This window comes from Geotrypetes seraphini, chromosome 2 (assembly GCF_902459505.1).
Source record: "Geotrypetes seraphini chromosome 2, aGeoSer1.1, whole genome shotgun sequence".
NCBI classification, from domain to species: domain Eukaryota; kingdom Metazoa; phylum Chordata; class Amphibia; order Gymnophiona; family Dermophiidae; genus Geotrypetes; species Geotrypetes seraphini.
In genome coordinates, this window is record NC_047085.1 from 129847090 (window position 1) to 129869512 (window position 22423).

At 41.6% G+C, this 22423-nt stretch overlaps 1 protein-coding gene across 1 annotated transcript in view; it reads right to left on the minus strand.

Moving 5' to 3' along the window:
* The window catches only part of MEP1B (meprin A subunit beta), a 77537-nt gene that overhangs the window by 29385 nt on the left and 25729 nt on the right, over positions 1–22423 (minus strand). The window contains exons 6-8 of the mRNA XM_033933843.1: positions 13028–13145; positions 8805–8983; positions 4035–4253 (exon numbers count right to left, since the gene is read on the minus strand). Coding sequence (XP_033789734.1) covers positions 4035–4253; positions 8805–8983; positions 13028–13145 — 516 coding nt within the window. The remainder of the gene's footprint in view (positions 1–4034; positions 4254–8804; positions 8984–13027; positions 13146–22423) is intronic.

Consider the following 22423-nt stretch of genomic DNA (forward strand, 5'->3'; position numbering starts at 1 on the left):
CAGAGTAAGCCTACTGAGTTAGGCACCTACCAAATCATTTTTTAAAATTGTTTTTAATGGCGTTCAATTAATGGTACCAATTGAGCTAATTAAGAAAATTAAGTTAGGTGCCTAGATTGGCTAGGCATACTGATCTAGGCCCTAGACAGGGACAAACTTTCCCCATCCCATCCCCGTGTGCTCTGTCCCTGCCCCATTCCTGCAAGCTTTGTCCTCATCTGCTCAAGCCTTGAACACTTTAAAATCATAAGTGTTTGAGACTTGTGTTCTCTTCCTCTAGATATCCTTATTGCTTAGGGTGGACTTGTGGAAGGGCATAATCAAAACATACGTCTAAGTCTGATTTGGACATAGGACGCTAGTCGCCCAAAGCTGGTAGTGGGAAAATGTCCATTCTCAAAAAGTACATCTAATTTTTTTTTTTTTTTGAAAATTGTTATTCTGTACGTCCAGGCGTTTGGTCGTCCAGACCACCACTACGTCTGTCTTTATACCACATTCTTGACCAAAAATTCATCTAAGCCCCAAATGTCCAGAACAAGACCTTTTGGACTTGGGAGGGGCCAGCATTGTGATGGACTGACCACCCAGACATGGCAACAGAGCAGTGGGGCACCTTACAGGGTACTGCTGTGAACTTCACAAAGAGGGTTTGGGGGTAAGCCCTCCAAACTTTACTATACCCACCTGTCTACAACCCCAATAGTCCTCATGGCTGCAGGTGGCACCTATATGGCAGTACAGTAGGGTTTTGGTGGGCTCACATTTTCAACCATTAATGTAGTGGTTAGAGTGACTTATGGGCCTGGGTCCTCCTCTCTATGGTTCAGTAGCCCCCCCCCCCTCACACACACACACACACTACTTAAGCCACCTCTGTGCAACTCTACTAGACTTTCTTATAACAGGTGCTGATGTTCCAGAGGCAGATATGTAAGTTTTTATTCTAAACATTTTGGGGATGCAACAGGGTCAGTGAACACACGGGGAGTGTGTAGGGGGTCTTTACTGTGTCTCTTCAGTGGTTATCTGGTTACTTTGGATTCCTTTTTACCACGTATACGTGCTTTTACATTGTCTAACTCACAATGTATACGTTTCACCTAGGAAGTCTTGTCAAACATTTGATTATCCCTGCAGAATGACTAAGCCTAAGTCCCCCATATCCTGCCCACATCCCGCCCTAACCACTCCTCCAGAAATGCCTCTTTCAGCTCTGGGTGCACAGCGGGATTCAAAGGCCTAAAATGTCCCTTGATACATCCCAAAAGCCGTTTTGATTATCGGCACGTGGACGACCTGTCTTTTAGGATGACCAAGTGCCGACTTGGGTGGATTTTTAGACATGTTTAAGTTTTAATTATGAGCCCCATAGGCTATAAGATTTTCTACTTGTAATTTATTTTCTGTGTAACATATTCCACCATTTCTATGAGTGTGTGAGAACTTCAGCTAACCTAAGAATAAAAGAGATAACAAACTTCATAGTTATCTCTACACAGATGTATGTATGAGTGAATACTGTGAGTGTTATTAGAGTCTAGGATAAGTGTGTGCCCTTGGAGCCTGTCTAGAGCCCCACACTGCCTGCATCAGGGGAATTCTATTTAACACCTCACTCCCCCCCCCCCCCAAGAGAATTTTAGCACCGGCCAGCGTACTGAATGCTTTGTGCTGCTCTTGACGGTCATAGAGGGGTGTTTTTACGAGGGACTCCTTTTTCTTGGAAGCCTGTACTATTTGGTCCTTGTAAAATTCACAGATTATCAGTAATAAATTGAGATCAGCAATAGCCGAGTCTTACTCTTTGGAGTCCATGTACAGTATATCTCCATCCTGGTTCATTTATGGTTCAAGACAGACCTGCACTATTTGGTTCTTGTAACATTCACTTTTGTGATCATATGAGGTTGAGAACACGAGATGATCGTTGGAATACTGATTTTAAACTGTTTAATTCTGTTCGATTTTTAGAACTTCTGTAGCATAATAAATGACGGCAGATAAAGACCTAAACGATCTATCCAGTCTGCCCATTAGTTTTCATCTGGCTCCATAGCCTTACTGCATTTCTCTTTTACAGTTGCTTTTAGTTTCAGTATGACTTTGGGGGGAGGCCTCTCATTATTATTAATGAGCTGGTACAATTCACAAGGTGAGGTCACACCTTGCCTTTTTTACTTTTCCTAATTTCACTCCGCATCTAGTGATGCTGTGTGTATGATCCATTTGTACTTTTATTTTTAAGGTGAATGTGTCTACATGTTGTCTAACTTTATGGTAGAAACATGTTGGGCTGATGAGAGAAATTTGGACACATATATGTACATTTTGAAACCATCTTTTTTATACCTGTACTTTTAATAAAATCATCTTTTTTTATACCTGTACTTTTAATAAAACCAGGCCTTTAAAGTTTTGTGGCAGTGCTTCTATTGTATTTCTAGGATACTGATATCTGATTTATCTGAATTCATTTCCTTTTCAATGGTACTTAGAACTTAGGATAGGAAATTTATATCAGACCAATATTCAAACTCCATGGTGAACATTTCATTTACGTAGGAAACAGGAGAAACACCTCCACAAATCAATACCAAACAAACAATGGGGATGTCCAAGAATAAAGATGTGCTGATTTATTTCAAACTCTGCTTTTATTCATTCAAAGACTCAGCACGCCCGTGTTTTGGCTCAAACAGCTTGCATCAGGAGCCTACAAGTAGATTATGGACACGTAAATATAATGAAATAAATAAATAAAAAGTCATATTTTGATTAAAACAATGATACATAATATACATTCATATTTTGCATAAAAAAGATAAGGACATTTCCAGAACTAAATCTTGGACTAACAAAACATAAATGGCAAAAATACTATATGCATAAACATTAAAACTACATGTAAAGGTCACAAGATACAAACATAACAAGCAATCATTGACAATAATGCTATATAGTAAGAAACAGAATGACACATTAATACTGCAAACACCAGTCAACCGATGTACCATGTCATCCTGTTTGCAAATTAATGATTGTTTTGTTAATTTGCAAACAGGATGACTTGGCACATGTTTATACATATAGTATTTTTTGCCATTTATGTTTTGTTCTTGGACATTTCCACTGTTTGTATGTTCCGCATTTCATTTAAACATTAACTGTAGCATTTTTAGTGGCCCTAAGTCATCCAGACAATTATCTGGACCTGGCACTGAAAATCACTGGTAACATCTGGTTCTGCCCAGGCTCCACCCCTGGAGCAGCCCATGCAGGGGGAAACACGGTTGTGTTGGGCAGTATTTTAACCTACTTCAATAAAGATTTTTTAAAGACCTCTGACTTTAACCTCGTCTGCCTCCATGATTTCCTTCCTTTGGGACTTAGCAGACCATTTGCCTACTTGTTTCTTGGGACCTTAAGCTCATATGGACAGTCCCAATTCCATAGAGATTACAATTTAAGAGGGGCAGATAAGACACACAGCAAATGCAAATAAGAAATTTTGAATTAAAAGATAGCAAAGACAGAGACCACCTTTATCTGATTGGGTAACAGTACAAGATAACACTTCTGTTCACAAAATATGCAAAGACAGAGAGAAATTCTAAAACTGGTGCTGGTCGGCACAGTACCGACACCTAAATTAATTGAAAAAATCCTTTAGAAAAAGCAAAAAAATGGCAAGATTGAGGTGGAATTAGAAAATGGTACGGAGAAGGGCGATGAAAATGATGAAAGAGATGGGACAACTTCCCTATAAGGAAAGGCTAAAGTGGCTAGGGCTTGGAGAAGAGACAGCTTGGGATAGAGAGGAGTGTTATTTCTCTGGGATACCCCACCACCACCACCCCCAGTCTGATTTAGCCTATTTTTGAACTCATTGTATCTTTTTACTGATTTTTTTTTTATCTCTCTCATGCTAAATTTCATCCTATTCCATTAAATTTTCAGTTATTTTGCCCTAAGACAGACAGACAACATTCCGAGGGTCAGAAAGAGTAACTAGAACAGTGTTATATACTTACTACAGTTGTACAGCCGATTCAGTTTTTGGAGATCATAGTCACTAAAATCCATTCGCTGTCCAATCACATCTCTCAGTTCAGGAATATGAGTTACTATGGTTGAATCAGTGCCATTGCTGAATGCGGTTTTACTATAGTGCATCACAGAAGTGTAATCATAAGGAACGTTTAAAAAGCTTGACCGTTTGTCATCATATTTATTAAAATTGCTTTCTTTATCTAAAGGGAAGAAAAATCACGTTATATATAGTATACTGTAGCTCTAAATCTTATTTTTCAAAGCTCATACTGTAGTTCATTTCTGGGTTCATATACTGCAGTTTTCTCCAGTCATGGTACATGGGCTTGTCGTGCCACTGGAACATGTATGTATCTGTGAAGCTGTAAGCTATACCGTCGGCAGTTTCACTACCAGCAGGGCCTCCCAAAGTGGACAGGTTTCAGCGGAGATGTCAGACTAACGATGTACCACACATCTGGACAGCAGCAGATGGGCAGTGTTTGATGCAACAGGAGGTGGGAGGACAGGGCAGGGGAGGGTACAGAGCCTGGGAGGGAGTGGGGCTCAGTGCAGAGTCTGATGAAGGGGGCAGGGGAGGGGGCAGAGCCTGGGAGGGGGGACTGGATGCAGAGCCTGACAGGGAGGGAGGGAAGGGAGCTGGATACAGAGCCTGACAGGGTGGGAGGGAAGGGGCTGGGTACAGCTCCTGACAGGGGAGGGAGGGAAGGGGCTTTTTATGGATAGATGGGAGGAGGGGAGAAGAAAGAGGGAGAAGATGGTATACATGGATAGATGGGAAGGGAAGGCATGGAAAAGTAGATTTTGAGAAGAAAGCAGAAAAATGGAAGAAAGTTGAATGTTGAAAGTTAATGCTAAAGATGGATGTATATGTATGGCAGAAAGTGAAGGAGAGAAAAACTGCAAATGGATATGGGTGGCCCTGGATACACAGTTAAGAGCACAGACAGAAGGAAGTGCAGCCAGAGACTGGGAAAGATGGTTTGAAAACCAAAATCACCAGGCAACAAACGTAGGAGAAATTATTTTATTTTCAATTTACTGATTGAATTGTGTCAGTTTTGATAAATTACATCTGCTGTCTATATTTTGCACTGTTCAGGAAGAAATGCATTTGTTTCTATTTCTCTGGGGGTAGTACTATTATGGGAGGTGGGGTCTGGAGCAAAGATTGGGTGGGGTTTGGGGTGGAGCTTGTGGGCCCCCCAAACAAAAAAGCATTGTGCTGCCTATGCTTGGTATGCTGATTCCTTTTTATTTTATTCAGTAAAAGGTGGAGTGGTTGCAGAAGATGGCTAGGTTTGTGAGCCCCAAAAATTTGTTTGGTGGGTGAGAACTGTATAAGACCCAATGTGTTGTTCTGGTCTGGTGGGATGAGTAGGTTTTGTAGAGGATCTGGAAGACCTGAGTTAATGCTGCTTTCTGTAGTGCAGCTATCTTTGCTGTGTTAGATTGGCCTGGTTAGATCTCATGGTGAGAGGAATGGACTGAGAAGCATGGAAGCCAAGTTCAAATCGTACTGCTGCTCCTTGTGCTCTTGGACAAGTCACTTAACTCTCCACTGCTTTAGGTAAAAAGTGATTGTAAGCCTCCTGAGAATAGGAAAATACTTATGGTACTCAAATGCAAGTCCTATATTAGACATGCAGGGGACTAGGGCAGAAGCTGGTAATGGAGCAGAAAAACATAAGAATAGCCTTACTGGATCAGACCAATGGTCCATCAAGCCCAATAGCCTGTCTTTATGGTGGCCAATCCAGGTCACCAGTACCTGGTCAAAACCCAAAGAGTAGCAACATTCCATGCTACCAATCCAGGGTAAGCAGTGGCTTCCCCCATGGCTTTCTCAATAACAGACTAATAACACCCTCTAATAACAACCCCTACACCATTTGGCACACTAAACAACAAAGTTCAAAACCCCCAGACCCCTACAACGCCACTTCGAAGAGTGTTGAAACCCTCCGAAACTCCATCCCTATACTTTGGAGCAAAAACAGCAACAACAAAAGACAAAGAAAACAACCTCTCATCAAACCATAAACGAAATCGCTATCTGAAAATGCAACAACAGCATCAAATAACAGGAAAAAACCCCTCCCCCATCCACTGCATGTATATCAACGCAAGATCAGTAGTAAACAAATTATTCCTCCTAAATGACCTAATCACTATCAACAATCTTGACCTCTCATTTATAGTGGAAACATGGCTAAAAGACCTAGATAGCCCTGAAATCTCCCATCTATGCCCTCAATGATACAACATACTACAATCCCAAGGAAGCACAAGAGAGGAGTTGGCCTAGCGATAATATACAAAAGCTCTTAAATCATCACAGAAGTAGACTCAGCAACCTACCTAGATGTAGAATACCTCTTTTGGAAACTCAAAGATTCGCCCAACCCCACACCAAACAACATTGCAATCTTACTAATATACTACTAATAAAATTGTCAGAAATCAGCATAACTGGCACAGTGCTAAGACCATTGTTTTCAGATTTCCTACAAAACAGGGAATACATCATCAAAATGAATGGAATGATCTCCAACCCCTGGAGGGCCTTTTGTGGCATCCTACAGGGCTCCCCACTGTCCCCCATCCTATTCAACATCTTCATGAGTTCTCTTGGTAACATCAAATTCGAAAATGAAAGCATACTGTCCTACGCAGATGACATCTTTCTCCTTATTCCCATAGCCAACAATCACTCAGACATCACCAACAAAGTCTCACACAACATTGAAAGAATCCAAATCTGGGCAACCACCAACAAACTAAAATTAAACACAACTAAAACCAAAGTTCTATACTTCCACACTACCCAACAGATGGCACCAGCATGCATCACTCTTTGATCGGGCAAGACCCTCCCTGTAAAAGAATCCTCCAAAATCCTAAGTTGCATACTTGACTCCACACTTACCATGGAACCACAAGTCTCCAGTCTCCGAAAGAAATCCCTCTACAACTTGAGACAACTAAGATTAATCACCAGCACCACTAATACTTTCACCAGCACCACTTTGTCCTAATTGTACAACTGATGATACTACCACAACTAGACTACTGCAACTCCATCTACATAGGACTCAACACCGCTTTAATCCACAAAATGCAACTTATCCAAAACACAGCTGTCAGATTAATCTTCAACCTGAGAAAATATGACTTGATTACAGCCTTCATCAGGCAACTGCACTGGCTACCCATCCTATCACGAATAACCTTCAAAACTTCATGCATCATTCATCGTATACTTTATGGAAACTCCAAGGCTCCTCTCATCCAACTCTTCTCCAAAGTATGGTCTACCTCCCGCAGAACCTTCAGCAGAATACTTCTAAATCTCCCCTCCACAAAAAAATCTTCAATACAAATGTGTTTTCCACTCAATGCTCACCTTTCTTGGTGTAAAAACTTGGAATGACCTTACTGAAGCGATCAGAACGGAACCTAACCACATGTTTTCTAGGCGATGTACATTAAAATATATGGAAATAAAGGAATATTGCAAAAAGTGAAGTGGGGAAATATAAATAAAGTAGTGCAAAAAAACTCTACTTAAATGAAGCTGAGAGTCTGCTCAAATGGAAGAAAAGCCTCAGGTTTTATCGGCAGAGTTCAAGCTCAAACCCCCACCCCCACATCATTGGCTAAAAATAATTGAGGACTGAGATATTTTGCAACTGAAACCACTGTGAGTGTTTAAAGCAGTCTGTTAAATTGCCAATGTTTCATGGCACTAAGCTGTTTCTTCAGGGCTATTGTGACCTTACTTGGATTTTCACAGAGTGACAGCGTTGTGCTCACAATCGTACCAGTGTCGTGAGCACAATGCTGTCACTCTGTGAAAATCCATGCAAGGCCACAATAGCCCTGAAGAAACGACTTAGTGCCGTGAAACAGTAGTTGCAAAATATCTCAATCCTCAATTATTTTAAACCTCAACAGCAAGTTGTCACTCTATGGAAGTTTTTTTAGCCAATGATGTGGGGGTGGGGGTTTGAGGTTGAGCTCTGCCGATAAAACCTGGGCTTTTCTTCCATTTGAGCAGACTCTCAGCTTCATTTAAGTGGAGTTTTTTTGCACTACTTTGTTTATATTCCCCCACTTCATCTTTTGCAATATTCCTTTATTTCCCTATATTTTAATGTACATCGCCTAGAAACCATGAAAAGCGATTAATCAAATCATTAATGCGTTACACTTGAAACAAGGACAGATATAAATCCCATTGTCAAGGTGACAGAGATGGGGAATTCATGTATAGCATCCAGGCTTGCCTTATCCATTACCCCTTATAAAGCACATATAGATTCTTCATATACATATAAATATCTGGTTTAAAATATCTGGTTTAAAAACAGGTTTTATACAAGTATAAATGCCAGTATTTATGTCTGTATGTGTGCAGCATTATAGCATAGAAAACAGACTGGATGGATGTTGGGGCCTTTATTTACTATGATATTTTATATTTTTATTTTGTAAGAGACCTGAGAACATTCAGTCTACATGAGATTGTTTCAATTCTCTTACAGTTAAACAAAATTAAACATTAAGACCTCCTTTTATCAAATTGCATTAGGATTTTTTTTTTAATCATGGGTTACTGCAGTAAAGGCTCTGATGCTCATAAGAATTCTATGAGTGTCAGAGTTTTTACCACAGCAACCAGCTTGATAAAAGGGGGCCTAAGCAGATAACCAATGAAACATAACAGAAAATAAGATTAAGTGATTTACCAGGTTGAATATAGTCCCACACTATTGTCACATAGTCATCCCGATCAGACCGGGACTGCTCATGCCAGAATCCCAGTGCATGAAGAAACTCATGTTGAATCGTGGCTAGTCTGTCGCAGTTAGCTCCAATGGAGAGTTGCTGTTTCCCTACACGACGGTTCCCAATAGAAGAGTAGCAACTGGTCAAAAAAAGGATTTAGAAAAAACCTGTTTATAATAAAGGTGACATGAAACCTAGAATTTTCAACTCTTTCTAGATCAGCAGCTATCAAATTGACGTATTCCTGGCCAAGACAGTCTTTGTGAAAGTCTAATGAAGGTTTTGAATTTATAATACTAGTTGTAGTGTTCCAAGAATGGGAAAGAAAGCTTATATAAATATAGGGGGTCAATATAAAACTTAAAACTTACCAACAACATATATTAGTGGCAAGTTTTAGCATGGGTAGCAGCTCCTACATTCAAGGTTCTAAAGGATGTATTGTTAACACGGGGATTTGAGTCATATTTATGCGGTCGGTGTCAGGAGCTGAAAAGCTTGAAGAAGGAAGTCAAGCGACTAGAGAACAAGATACAGGAGCTAGAAGGACTTTACACCATGGAGGATCCAATCAAGACAGCTGAGGACTTCATGAGTGAGAGACACATTAAGGAGGAAGTCAGGGACCTCGAGAAATTCATTGAGGAAGCCTACAGGAGGAGGGTGGAAGAGAATGAACTTCAGGTGAAAGATGAAGTTACACCAACATCAACATTGAAGGGAGAACAAGAAACAGAAGACCCTGAGGAAGATGCCCACAGAGGGGGAGGAAATGGCTAGTCGATTCCCAGATGAAGAAGCAGCAAAGCACACTGAGGATATAGAGGAAGAAGCAGCAAAGCACTCCAAGGACATTGACCTGAGACCAAAGCAAAAATTGAAGAGGGGAAAGTCTGCGATCCTAGAGGGAGACTCAGTCCTGAGGCATGTGGACAGCCACAGAGAAGGAGGGAGAGAGGATTGACTAGTGACCTGCCTCCCAGGAGCAAGAACAAAGGACATCGTTGACAATATTGGAAAGATCCTGGAAGGAGCGGAGATGGAAGAGACTACAGTAATGACCACATTGAGACAAATGATGTCAGCAGGAGAGACTACAGAAGAAGTGCACTGATAGAACAGTTCAAGATTCTGGGAAGGAAGTTGAAGATGAGAACTCAGAAGATAGTGTTCTCAGAGATCCTACCGGTACCGAGGGCAGATGTGAAAAGGTAGTTGGAACACCAATCAATAAATGCATGGATGAGGAGATGGTGTGAGGAAGAGGGGTTCCACTTCGTGAGGAACTGGACAACGTTCTGGGGCAAGAGCAAGCTTTACAGGAGAGATGGACTGCACCTGAGCGCGGCGGGAACTAGACTACTAGCAAACAACGTCAGAAGAGAAAGAGAGCAGGCTTTAAACTAAGAAGAAGGGGGAAAGCCGACAGTTGACCAAGTGTCGATGATTCGGAAGAGAGTATCCTGTGAAGATACAAAGGGGGAAAAAGGCTGGGAAGAAACAAAGGGAAAATTACAGGAGTTGACTAACCCAGAAGAGGAGGTTAGGAAGATTGTAGCACATGAGAAGAAACTAAAGATCGAAGCACAGGGAAAGGAAATAAAGACAAGAAAATACCAGGATCTAAACTGCATATATGCCAATGCAAGGAGCCTAAGGAACAAAATGGGGGAACTAGAAGTCATGGTCAAAGCAGAGGACCAGTGGTGTACCAAGGGGGGGGAGATCCGCCCTGGGTGCAGCCTTAGGGGGGTGCACAGCCGGCCAGGTCCGGAAAATTCAGCAGTGAAACAGCTCCCTTTCTGCCTCCCTGCCCTTTACCTTCCTGGCGCTTCTCCCCCCCCCCCCCCCCCCCCCCGGCCACCTGACCGACCGACAACAGGCCTGGTCCCACAAACCTCCCTGCCCTGTGGCCGCGAGTCTAAATTACCTTCTTACAGCAGCTGGAGTATTGAAGCTGTGTGTGGCTGCCATAAAGATCATCTCAGCCATATGCAACTACAACGCTCGGCTGCTGTGTTCTGTGCCTTTTTATTTACGTTTTAAATCGTTAATGCTTTTTGAAAGTTGTTAAAAGACTAGTTACTTTTAGCTGTGGTTTTCGAGTGTTTATGTAGAAACTATGGTCTCTTAATATAGTACCTCTTTGTATTTCTATACTGGTCCTATTATCTCGGTTGTGAATGCTGAACCGTTTGTTGCTGTGCCTGAAAAAGAAACGTATATAGTGCTTTCTTGTGTAGGTTACTGTCAAGCTAGCAGGAGAGGGAAACAAGTATACTAGTAAAGTCTCTGTTACCCTTTCCTATCGTTTCTGTTAAGAAACAGGTACCATATTTAAAGGGTTGAGGGATGACTGCATCACTATAGAATTATTGTGTGATTAGAATTGTGGTTTTTTCATATAAGAGTTAATAAGAAGCTAAATGAGGGTGAATAGCAGTGGAAATCTGAAAGAAAACAACTGAAGGACTAAATTTCATTCAACAGCTATGTTTAGAAAACAACTACCCCCAATAAGGAGTTACCCTACCCTCTTAAAATGTCTTTTATTATAGTATAGCACGCCATATGTGTGTCAGTGAGAGGGAAAGAGAAATGGTGTACACAGGGAATGGAAGAAAGTAGAGAATTTTTGGTCATAGGGAGGGAGTGAGGTACAGATGATAGGGAAGAGAAAGATAAGAGGGAGAAACGTGGAAAGGGGACAGTGGGACAGATTGAAAGGGATGCAAGAGGGAGGAATGTTGGACATAGTGGTGAAGGGAATGGAGGGAGAAATGTGGCATGGTGCTGGAGAGGGGTGATAGAAGGAGAATTGTTGGGCATGGGGCTGGTGGGCAGGGGTGAAAGATGCTGCAGATGGTCCAGGGGATGAGAGAGGGATAAATGCTGGACCATGGTAGGAGGAACCAATGGACAGCAACAGAAGAATTTACAAAAGACAGGAAAACAGAAAAAAGAAACTGAGACCAACTTGATGGAAAAATAAGTCTCCAGACAATAAAGGTAAAAAACAGTATTGACTAAAATATGTTAGCATTGGGAAATGTATACAGTGTCTTCATATTGTGTTCAAAAGAAAAGGAAATGCATTTCTGGTTTTATTTCTACAGTGTAGTTGAAGTACTTGCTGACCTCTGGCTGTGGCTGTGGCTGTGGCTGGTGGTGATCCCCAAGCACTGCGAGAAGAGGACCTTTTCTAGAGACAGCCAGAACTCCCTTCCACCAAGCGCAGCAGCTGCTGGCAGCATCCATGAGACACTGAGGTGCCAGCATCTGTGACTCAGGGACGCTACTGCTGCCTGCCAAGCTTAGCAAAAGGGAGCCCCAGCCACCTACAGAGGAAGTCCTCAGCTGACATAGCTTGAGGGGTCCTCATAAGCTGAGTATTTATATTTTATATTTACATTAGAGGCTCTGGTGGAAACCCGTTTACAAAGTATGTATTCTTCATAATATTTCCAAATTAATAAAGTCTCTTTGCTTATTTTTAAATGGGTCTCTACCAGAGCCTTTAATTCAGTAGCATAATTAAATGAAATAACTATTTCTGAAGTTTATAGGGCGGATGGGGACGGAGGGATTCCTCGCGGGGACGGGTTGGATTCCTCACGGGGATGGGTGTGATTTTGGCGGGGGATGGGTGGGATTTCTGTCCCTGCGCAACTCTCTAATCCATAACCGACCACTGAGACAATGAGTGCTTGGACAAGTCTGATCTTCGTTTGGAGTGTTACCTCCTTGCCTTTGAATATTTTGTTGAAAGCCTTCAATGAAAAGCAACCAAGTACTATTCTGCGGAGTATTTGCTCCCTGCTAGTTGCTTCTTTGTTTACAAAAGAGCCGAGGAGATTGAAATCCTTTCCAACTTCTATTCTATCACTTTCAAGCTCAAAATCTTCATCATTTTCCGTGTTCATGATCTTCATCTTGTTTATATTCAGTTCTAATCCCATGTTATGACTTTCGGTTTTGACTTTAGAATCTAGCTAGGTACTTGGGACTTGGATTGGCCACTGTTGGAAACTGATACTGGGCATGATGGAACTTTGATCTGTCCCAGTATGGCAAATCTTATGTTCTTTTGAATGAATGATTTAATTGTCCATAAAAGATTCGGATTGTATCAGAATGTTAAATGCAGTTTTTAGAAAAAATATAAAAAAATTGCCCATCTTACCCAGCACCCTTAAACACTGATATATAGTTTTCTTCACCTTCCCATGGCTTGTAGTCGATGCACGTTTTTAGCCGATACCGTTCAAATGCTTTAAGGATAAGTCCTTTAGCATTAATTTCTGTAAAAAAACAGAACACCTTTTGTCATATCCTAGCAGAATATGCATTTTCAAAAGGATGTGGAACGAATTAACTGGACCACAAAGAGCTCTGTATGATATTCAGAAGTTTAAGAAAATGCTCAAGACTACACTTTTTATAGAAGCATTCCAATGAATGATGTTTTCTGTCTAATTCTAGTTTCTGGATTAATATAGTATGGAGAGCCATGAACTAAATGTAATCTTTCATGTTTGTACAAGTCTTGTTTGCTTTATTTTATGTATGTTATTATTTGTAAAGCCATCTTTACAAATAGTAACATACTATTTGAGAAATCTTTTAAATAAATAAATGTCCAATCAGAATAAGGACAGCCACTCAAATGGACATCCATCTCGCATGTATTTTTGAACAGGATATGGCTTGTTTGAAAATAAGTGAAATGGATGTCCATGGACTGGAAATGTCCAGCATGAACATTCATTTTACAAACTTAAATGTTCAAATTTTGAATGGGGAAAAAACCAAAGGAAATGGATGTCTGTATAGCAGTATTCTTAGAAAATGGCCACATAGACAGCCTACTGGTTAGTGCAGTGGACTGTAAACCAAGGGAGCCAAGTTCAAATCCCACTTAAACTCTTTGTTTTTGAAATTGTGAGTTCTCCAGGAGCAGAAAAATACTTACTGTATCTGAATGTATACCATTCCAATGGCTTGCGGGTAGGTATTTTACAGCTGGCAGCATCAGTGAGGTGAGCCTGTTGCCATTGGCCTGCCCCAGAAGCCTTCATTCTACAGCAACTTCCTGTTTCCACCTAGGCGGGACAGCTGCAAAATAAAGGCTTCCAGGGCAGGTCAACAGCAGCAGGATTACTTCACTGCTGCTGTTGCCAGCTGGCCCGAAGATTAAATATTCAGTGGAGGACATAGGTGGGGGACAGGGGAGAGGCACTCAATTCTGGGCTGGGCCAGACCGGAGAAACAGAGAACCAGCGCCACCAGATCCTGCTGGGGGAGAAGAGAGAGAGAAGCACCTGCGGGGGATGAAGGGAGGTGGAGAGAAAAGCATCTATGGGGTGGGGGGGTTGGATGGAGGGAGAGAGAAAGAAGCACCTGCCTGAGGGGGGTTGGAGAGAAAGACAGAAACACCCACATGTAAGGAGGTCGGAGGGAGAGAGAAGCACTAAAAGGGTGCAGAGGATGGGATGGAGGACTAAGGGGTGAAAGGTGGGGGTGAGGCAGGGCAAAACTGGTGGGAGGCAGGGGGTGAGGATAGTGTAGGGTGGAACTGGGGCTGGGGAATGTGCTTTTGCTATATCGATTAATAGATCCTTTAAACTACCTTCGGTTTCCATCTCTTCACTTCTTTATGTCATACAAGTCGAGCCCCTAATTTAGAAGACCCGGTATATAAACCTACGGATTGGATTGGATGTCCGCTTCTTTCACTTCACAAATATGGTAACCCTAATTTAGCCAGGATGGCAGGGCTTAGAGAAAGTTAAAGCCTCAGAGTGGGAACAGAACAGGAAGGCCCTGAATAAGGAGAAATGGATCCTTCAAGGGTGTTGCAAGTTGGGGTGTGTCTGAAAAGGGGCCCAAAAAGAAAGACAGAAACTGTCTTCTACTTATTCCTCCATGACTTTTATATAACGTAACAGAAGACTGCCGAGGTAGGGCATTATCCATTGACCTTGTAAAGTTATAATCCTAGAGTTTGGTTAATTGGGAAATTGGGAAGACAAAACTAGTGCTCACTGAGACTGAAGGCCCCTATCAAGGACAAACACTGAAGGAACATTGCAAGAACTTGGACACATTTGTTTATTTTGGCTGATCTGTGAAGTGAACTACTACTCCAAAACTAATGGAACAGAACCTCTTCAAAATCCAAATAATCAATACAGGTTCCACATACAATTGGCTTGTACTTAATCAAGAGGGAAAGACCTCAGTAACCTGCTCCATGCACCAAATAAGCAATTCAAGCAATGGTTTCTTCAGCAGGACAAAATCACCATCATCGGTCATAAAACCCTCACAACCAACCGAAACAATTTTTTATGACAGTGTCTATAGCACCGTACTCTTTAAATCGGTAAGTGGTTGAAAAAAGTAAATATGCAATGCACTTATCTGTTCACAAATAAGAGCCCGACGGGACCCGTTTCGCCCTCCTATTGGGACGCCACTTATCTGATGAGTGAGAGTCTAAACTGAATGCACTGTCAGAAAGTCCCCCGAAGAAGCCAATAGGAGGGCGAAACGGGTCCCGTCGGGCTCTTATTTGTAAACAGATAAGTGCATTGCATATATACTTTTTTCAACCACTTACCGATTTAAAGAGTACGGTGCTATAGACACTGTCATAAAAAATTGTTTCGGTTGGTTGTGAGGGTTTTATGACCGATGATGGTGATTTTGTCCTGCTGAAGAAACCATTGCTTGAATTGCTTATTTGGTGCATGGAGCAGGTTACTGAGGTCTTTCCCTCTTGATTAAGTACAAGCCAATTGTATGTGGAACCTGTATTGATTATTTTGATCTGTGAAGTGAACAGGCTCTAAACCAGGGGTGTCCAACCTGTGGCCCCGTGAAATATTTTGTGCGGCCCCGGTCGAGGGCGATGCAGTGTTTTCCTCTGCTGCCCCCGGGTGTTTACCGTCATGCCAGCTCCCTCCTCTGTCTTGCTGCAGCATTTGCGCGTTTGTGTGGCCCCAGAAACATTTTTTTCAGCCAATGCGGCCCAGAGAAGCCAAAAGGTTGGACACCCCTGCTCTAACACTTTAAATACCAAAACCTCTCTGAGTAACTGTTTGTTGAGGCTCCATGCATATACTTTGTATTATTAACATTTACGCCTGCTCGTGAAAAGACCTAAAAGCTTACAGCTTTAATCTTTACCACAATTTCTGCTGGTCTATTCCTAGTATGTTAGAAAGACACATAGGCAGCTGAGTTTTTGGGTGTCTTTAGCTAAGGTGCGCTAGCATTTTTAGCGCAAGCACAAGATTAGTGCGCGCTAGCCCAAAAATTACCGCCTGCTTAAAAAGGAGGCGGTAGCGGCTAGCGTGCGCATCATTTTAGCACGCGCTAAAACCGTTAGCGCGCCTTTGTAAAAGAAGCCCCTTATAAAATAGTCTAAAAATAGGTGCTTCTATGGCCCTGATACACAGGCTAGTGTGATATATATGGGGAGATATTCTATTTTATACTGTGACTTTTCACGTTGGTATTACACTCCTATTAATCACAGTTATGTCTTCTTATATATATTGTGTCTTAGAACTAATAAAATAATATGAATATATATCATAAGGTGATGTGCTCAGACCTTTTACCCAATAAATAGTGCAGTCACTATAATGGGTTTAACAAGGGGACCATCATTGCAACCACCTGTCCCCGCCCTCCCTCAATATTCTTAGCCTGTTATAACACTAAGATAGTACTTATCTGGATGGGGAGGCTTAGTGTAGATGAACTTGTCTTTGTTAAACCTCATCAGTGACCAAATTAAAGTGTTAACGTGTAGTGTTAAAATCCACAACCATGATTTCAAATTTCTTTCCCGTCCCCCCGACTCGAGTTTCGTTTCCTTCGTCGGGGAGGGACACTATAAAAGAAAATACACTAGTTAGATCTACTTATCATAGTTAGATTTATAAAAGATCTAAACTATAGCTATCATTACTGTTGTTTCAATTAAGAATTATTCAAAATGATGTGTTACCTGAGACCGGCAAACAGTGGTCAAACTGCTTCAAAATCTGGGAACCAAGTATCTACTATTACCCTGAATCTCTGTTTATATATAGCGTTAAACGGAAGAGGTTGGACTATAGACTGTCCCGGATGTTAACTCTGCCTGGGGAGTATCATATTACATTATATAGCTAACCATTCTATATCTGCATTTAAACCCTGTGGGTGCAAGGTCTGCCAATTATATATGAAACGTTGTTCTTTTTGAATTAATTGTTTTGATATGTTACCTCCAGTGTCATGTATTTGTACTAACACCGTGTATTTAAGCTGTTCCACTGTGTGAGAATTCTCCATCCAATGAGATACCAGGGGGGCGGAGACACGATTTTTTCTGATGTTACTGAGATGTTCTATTATTCGTGTTTTTATCATGCGTGCAGTTTGTCCTATATATAGTTGTCCACAGGGGCATTGAATACAATAGACTACCCCTTTAGACCGACAATCTGTTCCTGTGTTGAGTATGAAGTGTCGTCCGCATCCGGGTATTCTCAAATGGGTAACGTTAGATACATAACGGCAGGTCGTGCATGACCCACAGGGTTTATGAGGTGATTTATTATTGAGACTGCTATCACTCGCTTTATGTCTCAACTGTTCTCCAAGGTTTTTAGCTCTTGAGAATGCAAATTTGGGAAGATTGGTTAGAGTAGGGTGATATTGTAATATTGGCCAGTGTTTTTTTATAATATTCTTGATTGCGTTACTATGATTGGTGTAAGGCATAACGCAAACTAAATTTTGTTCTTTATGTTTATTTTGCTGGTCCAACATCAACCAAGGGCGAAAACAATTTTTTGCCCTTTTCAACAAAAAATAAACAGAGATTCAGGGTAATAGTAGATACTTGGTTCCCAGATTTTGAAGCAGTTTGACCACTGTTTGCCGGTCTCAGGTAACACATCATTTTGAATAATTCTTAATTGAAACAACAGTAATGATAGCTATAGTTTAGATCTTTTATAAATCTAACTATGATAAGTAGATCTAACTAGTGTATTTTCTTTTATAGTGTCCCTCCCCGACGAAGGAAACGAAACTCGAGTCGGGGGGACGGGAAAGAAATTTGAAATCATGGTTGTGGATTTTAACACTACACGTTAACACTTTAATTTGGTCACTGATGAGGTTTAACAAAGACAAGTTCATCTACACTAAGCCTCCCCATCCAGATAAGTACTATCTTAGTGTTATAACAGGCTAAGAATATTGAGGGAGGGCGGGGACAGGTGGTTGCAATGATGGTCCCCTTGTTAAACCCATTATAGTGACTGCACTATTTATTGGGTAAAAGGTCTGAGCACATCACCTTATGATATATATTCATATTATTTTATTAGTTCTAAGACACAATATATATAAGAAGACATAACTGTGATTAATAGGAGTGTAATACCAACCTGATACACAGGCAACATGTTACAAAATTATATTCCACAAGTTAAACAGCAGCTGCCCCACTGAATATTTATTTCCTTCTGCTTTCTAACCAGGGACTCCTGCCCTTTCTGCTAAAGATTTTTTTTTTCCTGATTCTTCCCTCTATAATTACCATGCATTGTACAATAATTTGCATCAGATGAATTGTATTATCTGAAAACACAAAGTACCTGCCAGTCAGCCCTAGTTTACAAATGGTCTTTGTGAGAGAGAACCTCGGGCCGCGTGGGAGTCCAGCTCCGTCACCCAAGGCCACCTGCAGCTCAAACTTCTTGATCTTATTCCTATCAAGTCTCACCACACTTGTCAAGTTTCATCCTACCCTAGTCCATAATCACTACTCAACCCTGACTCTGTACACTGTTTAAATCCACCAAGGATTACCTGTTTTTCTTCAACTGTTTCTCCGCCCCCCCCCCCCCCCCCCCCCCCCCGATCCAGCAGGAGGACATTTTACCACAGCGCACAGCACCAACACGAGCCAGCCAGATCGGGCCGGCGTGGGAGCCCTGCTCCGCCCCCCCAATCCAGCCGGAGGACATATTACATTTAAAAACGACCCAGCGCACCACTTCACAGAAGCCAGCCAGATCGGGCCAGCGTGGGAGCCCTGCTCCGCACCCCCGAACCAGACATCAAAAATGAAGCTCTCCCTGCACACACACACACTAGCCACCCTTTTGATAATCCTCCTCATTTCTAGTTGGAAAGCAGCAGCAAACAACTTACCCACCACTACCACATCCTCCAGTACAACCAACTTCCAACTTCCCAACAGAAGAATACTCACATCAAGAAACTCGAACCACCACGCCAGCACTCAACACTCCATCACTGTTACCTGGAGAAGAAGATCAACACTTCCGAAAACAAAATCTCATCCATCTCCCACAACACTCATATACCCGGAAACAACTCACACTCCCCAGACTGACACGACCTCCCTTACATGTGCCTATGTTAACATCAGAGCACTAGGACCCAAAACAGAAAACATAAAAAATTGGATAAAAACAGAAAAACTTGACTGCCTATTCCTCACTGAAACCTGGTTAACCTCAGACACAGACCCTAGAATAAAAGAAGTATGCCCGCCAGGATACAAAATAACAGTAACCTGCAGAGAGAAAAAAAGAGGAGGAGGACTAGCAATAATATTCAAGAACTCCCTAACTCTAAACATACTTGAGAAAACATCCACTCCACAAATGGATTTCCTAGCGTGTCAACTCACAAACCCAACACTAAAAAACTCTCTAAACTGCTTGCTTTGCTACATAACACCAGGAAACTGGACCACAGTGAGACCTGAATTTGAAAACTTCATCTACCAAAACTCACTAACAGCTGAATATAACCTCATCCTAGGAGACCTTAACCTACACCTAGAAGACACAACCTCCACACCAGCAAATAACTGTCTATCCTTCCTCAATGCCTTATCCTTCCAGATCCTAAACCCACAAACCACTCATGAAAAAGGTCATCAACTGGACATTGCTGCATTCATGTCTCACCAACCATCCAATCCAGCAATCCAAACTCCTAACGGAACATGGTCCCCATCCATATGGTCAGACCACTACATTTATAACTTCAACATCAATTGGACCAAGACCAAACACACACCTCAATCAAAAAAAACCACATATACCTCACGCAAACATATCGACCCAACCATTTTCTGGTCAAAGGTAGACGAAACTATCCAAGACTGCGACCCAAAAAACTTCATCTCCCACTGGAAAAATGTATCCACCAACATCCTTGATGATCTGGCACCCCTACAAACCAAAACCAGAACCAGAAGGAAATCAGACCAATGGTTTGATAATGAATTACTCCAACTCAAAAGACAGTGTAGAAGATTAGAAAGAAAATGGAGAAAAAAGAACCAAGATCAAACAAAAACCGATTGGAAAAAAATCAACAAACAATACAAAAATCTACTAAAAGATAAGAGGAAAAGCTACTATACTAATCTCATAGGCACGGAAACCCAAGATTCCAAAAAAATATTCCAAATCCTGAAAGAATTAACAGACACCAAACCATACACTACCTCCTCGAACACACCTCCACCATCACCCACCCTCTTAGCAGAACACTTCAAGAACAAAATCACCAACACCAGAGCCACACTCATCCTAAACCCAACCCATCAAAATCCAATCACAATCCACCCTACAGGAAAAGAGGCAATCGCAGCAGACAGAATTTGGACTCAATTCCCTAACATACAATGGTCAGAATTCAACAAATGCTACAAAAAATACAGCCATGCCGCCTGTGACCTCAACCATTGCCCCTCATATCTCCTTACCACCTCTAGTGTAAAATTCCGCACCATAACTCTACAATGGATCCAATTCACGCTCACAGAAGGCACATTCCCTGCTGACCTCAGCGAAATTGTCATCACCCCAATCCAAAAAGACCCAAAAGCACCACAAAACCTCCCATCTAACTTTAGACCTATAGCCTCAATTCCGCTATATGTCAAAATTATAGAAGGCCTAGTAGCCAAACTACTCACCAATTACATAGAGGACCATAACCTACTCCACCCCATGCAATCAGGCTTCAGAACAAACTTCAGCACAGAGACACTACTAGGCTCCCTTATGGATACCGTCAGACAACAACTTAGTACAGGGAAAAAAATGCTACTCATACAACTGGACCTATCGGCGGCATTCGACCTAGTAGACCACAACATCCTTCTACAGATCTTAGATGCAATAGGCATCTCAGATAAAGTATACTCCTGGTTTGAAGGATTCCTAAAACTCAGAACCTACAGTGTAAAATCAAACAAAGAAAAGTCAGAATCCTGGTCAAACCCCTGCGGCGTACCACAAGGATCTCCACTATCCCCCACCCTCTTCAATCTCTACACTGCTTCTCTAGGAACGCATCTGGATAATCTAGGCATAACCTCCTATAGTTATGCGGATGACATCACCATCCTCGTCCCATATGACCATTCTAAACCTACCATGACAGACAAACTTCACCAAACACTTGAAGCAGTCACAACCTGGATGAAAAATCACAAACTTAAACTCAACCAAGACAAAACCAAATTCATCCTCCTAGAAAATGACAAGATCCAAACCACAACCAACCTAGACATAAACGCAACCAAATATCCCATCCAAACCACCATAAAACTACTAGGCATGACCATAGACAGATGCTGCACAATGCAACCGCAAATAAACAAAACAATTCAAAAATCTTTCGCAATCATGAGAAACCTGAGACAAGTCCGAAAATTCTTTGAAAGAACACAATTCCAACTTATAGTACAATCACTAATACTAGGTATATTGGACTACTGTAACATACTCTTCCTTCCATGTCCTGCAACTACGATAAAACAACTCCAAACAATCCAAAATACAGCTTTGAGACTCATCTTCTCATTGAAAAAACATGACCACATTACTGAAGCCTTCATCAACTCACACTGGCTCCCAATCCAAGAAAGAATCCATTTCAAATTCTACTGCATATTATTTAAAACCCTACACGGAGACAGCCCATCATACCTGAACAATCGCCTCATCCAAGCACCCAGTACCAGACACAGAAAAACGCACTCCCCATTCATACCCCCCCCAATCAAAGAAGTAAAAAGAACAAAACTACACGACGGCCTCCTAGCCACTCAAGCCGCAAGACTGGACAACCAGATCTCCAACCTTCTGATGACCACCCCAGACTATAAGACATTCAGAAAAGAAATAAAAACCACACTTTTCAAAAAATTCCTGAAACAGCAATAACAACACGACCTCTAAATGCCCTTAAGATCTACAACTTACCTCTCTAGATAATCATTGTAATTCTGTCCTTTTAAATTAACCTTTTGTAATCCGCCTTGAACCGCAAGGTAATGGCGGAATAGAAACCCCTAATGTAATGTAATGTAATGTAATGTAATGTAATTTTCTGTGGGCATAGGTCATATTAAATTTATTCCGCAGTACTTTGGATTTAGAGTAGGCTTTTTTTATGACACACTATTGCGTGTAGTCCAGATCTCTCTTTTCTTAACTCCTGCAAGCTGTTCCTTGTC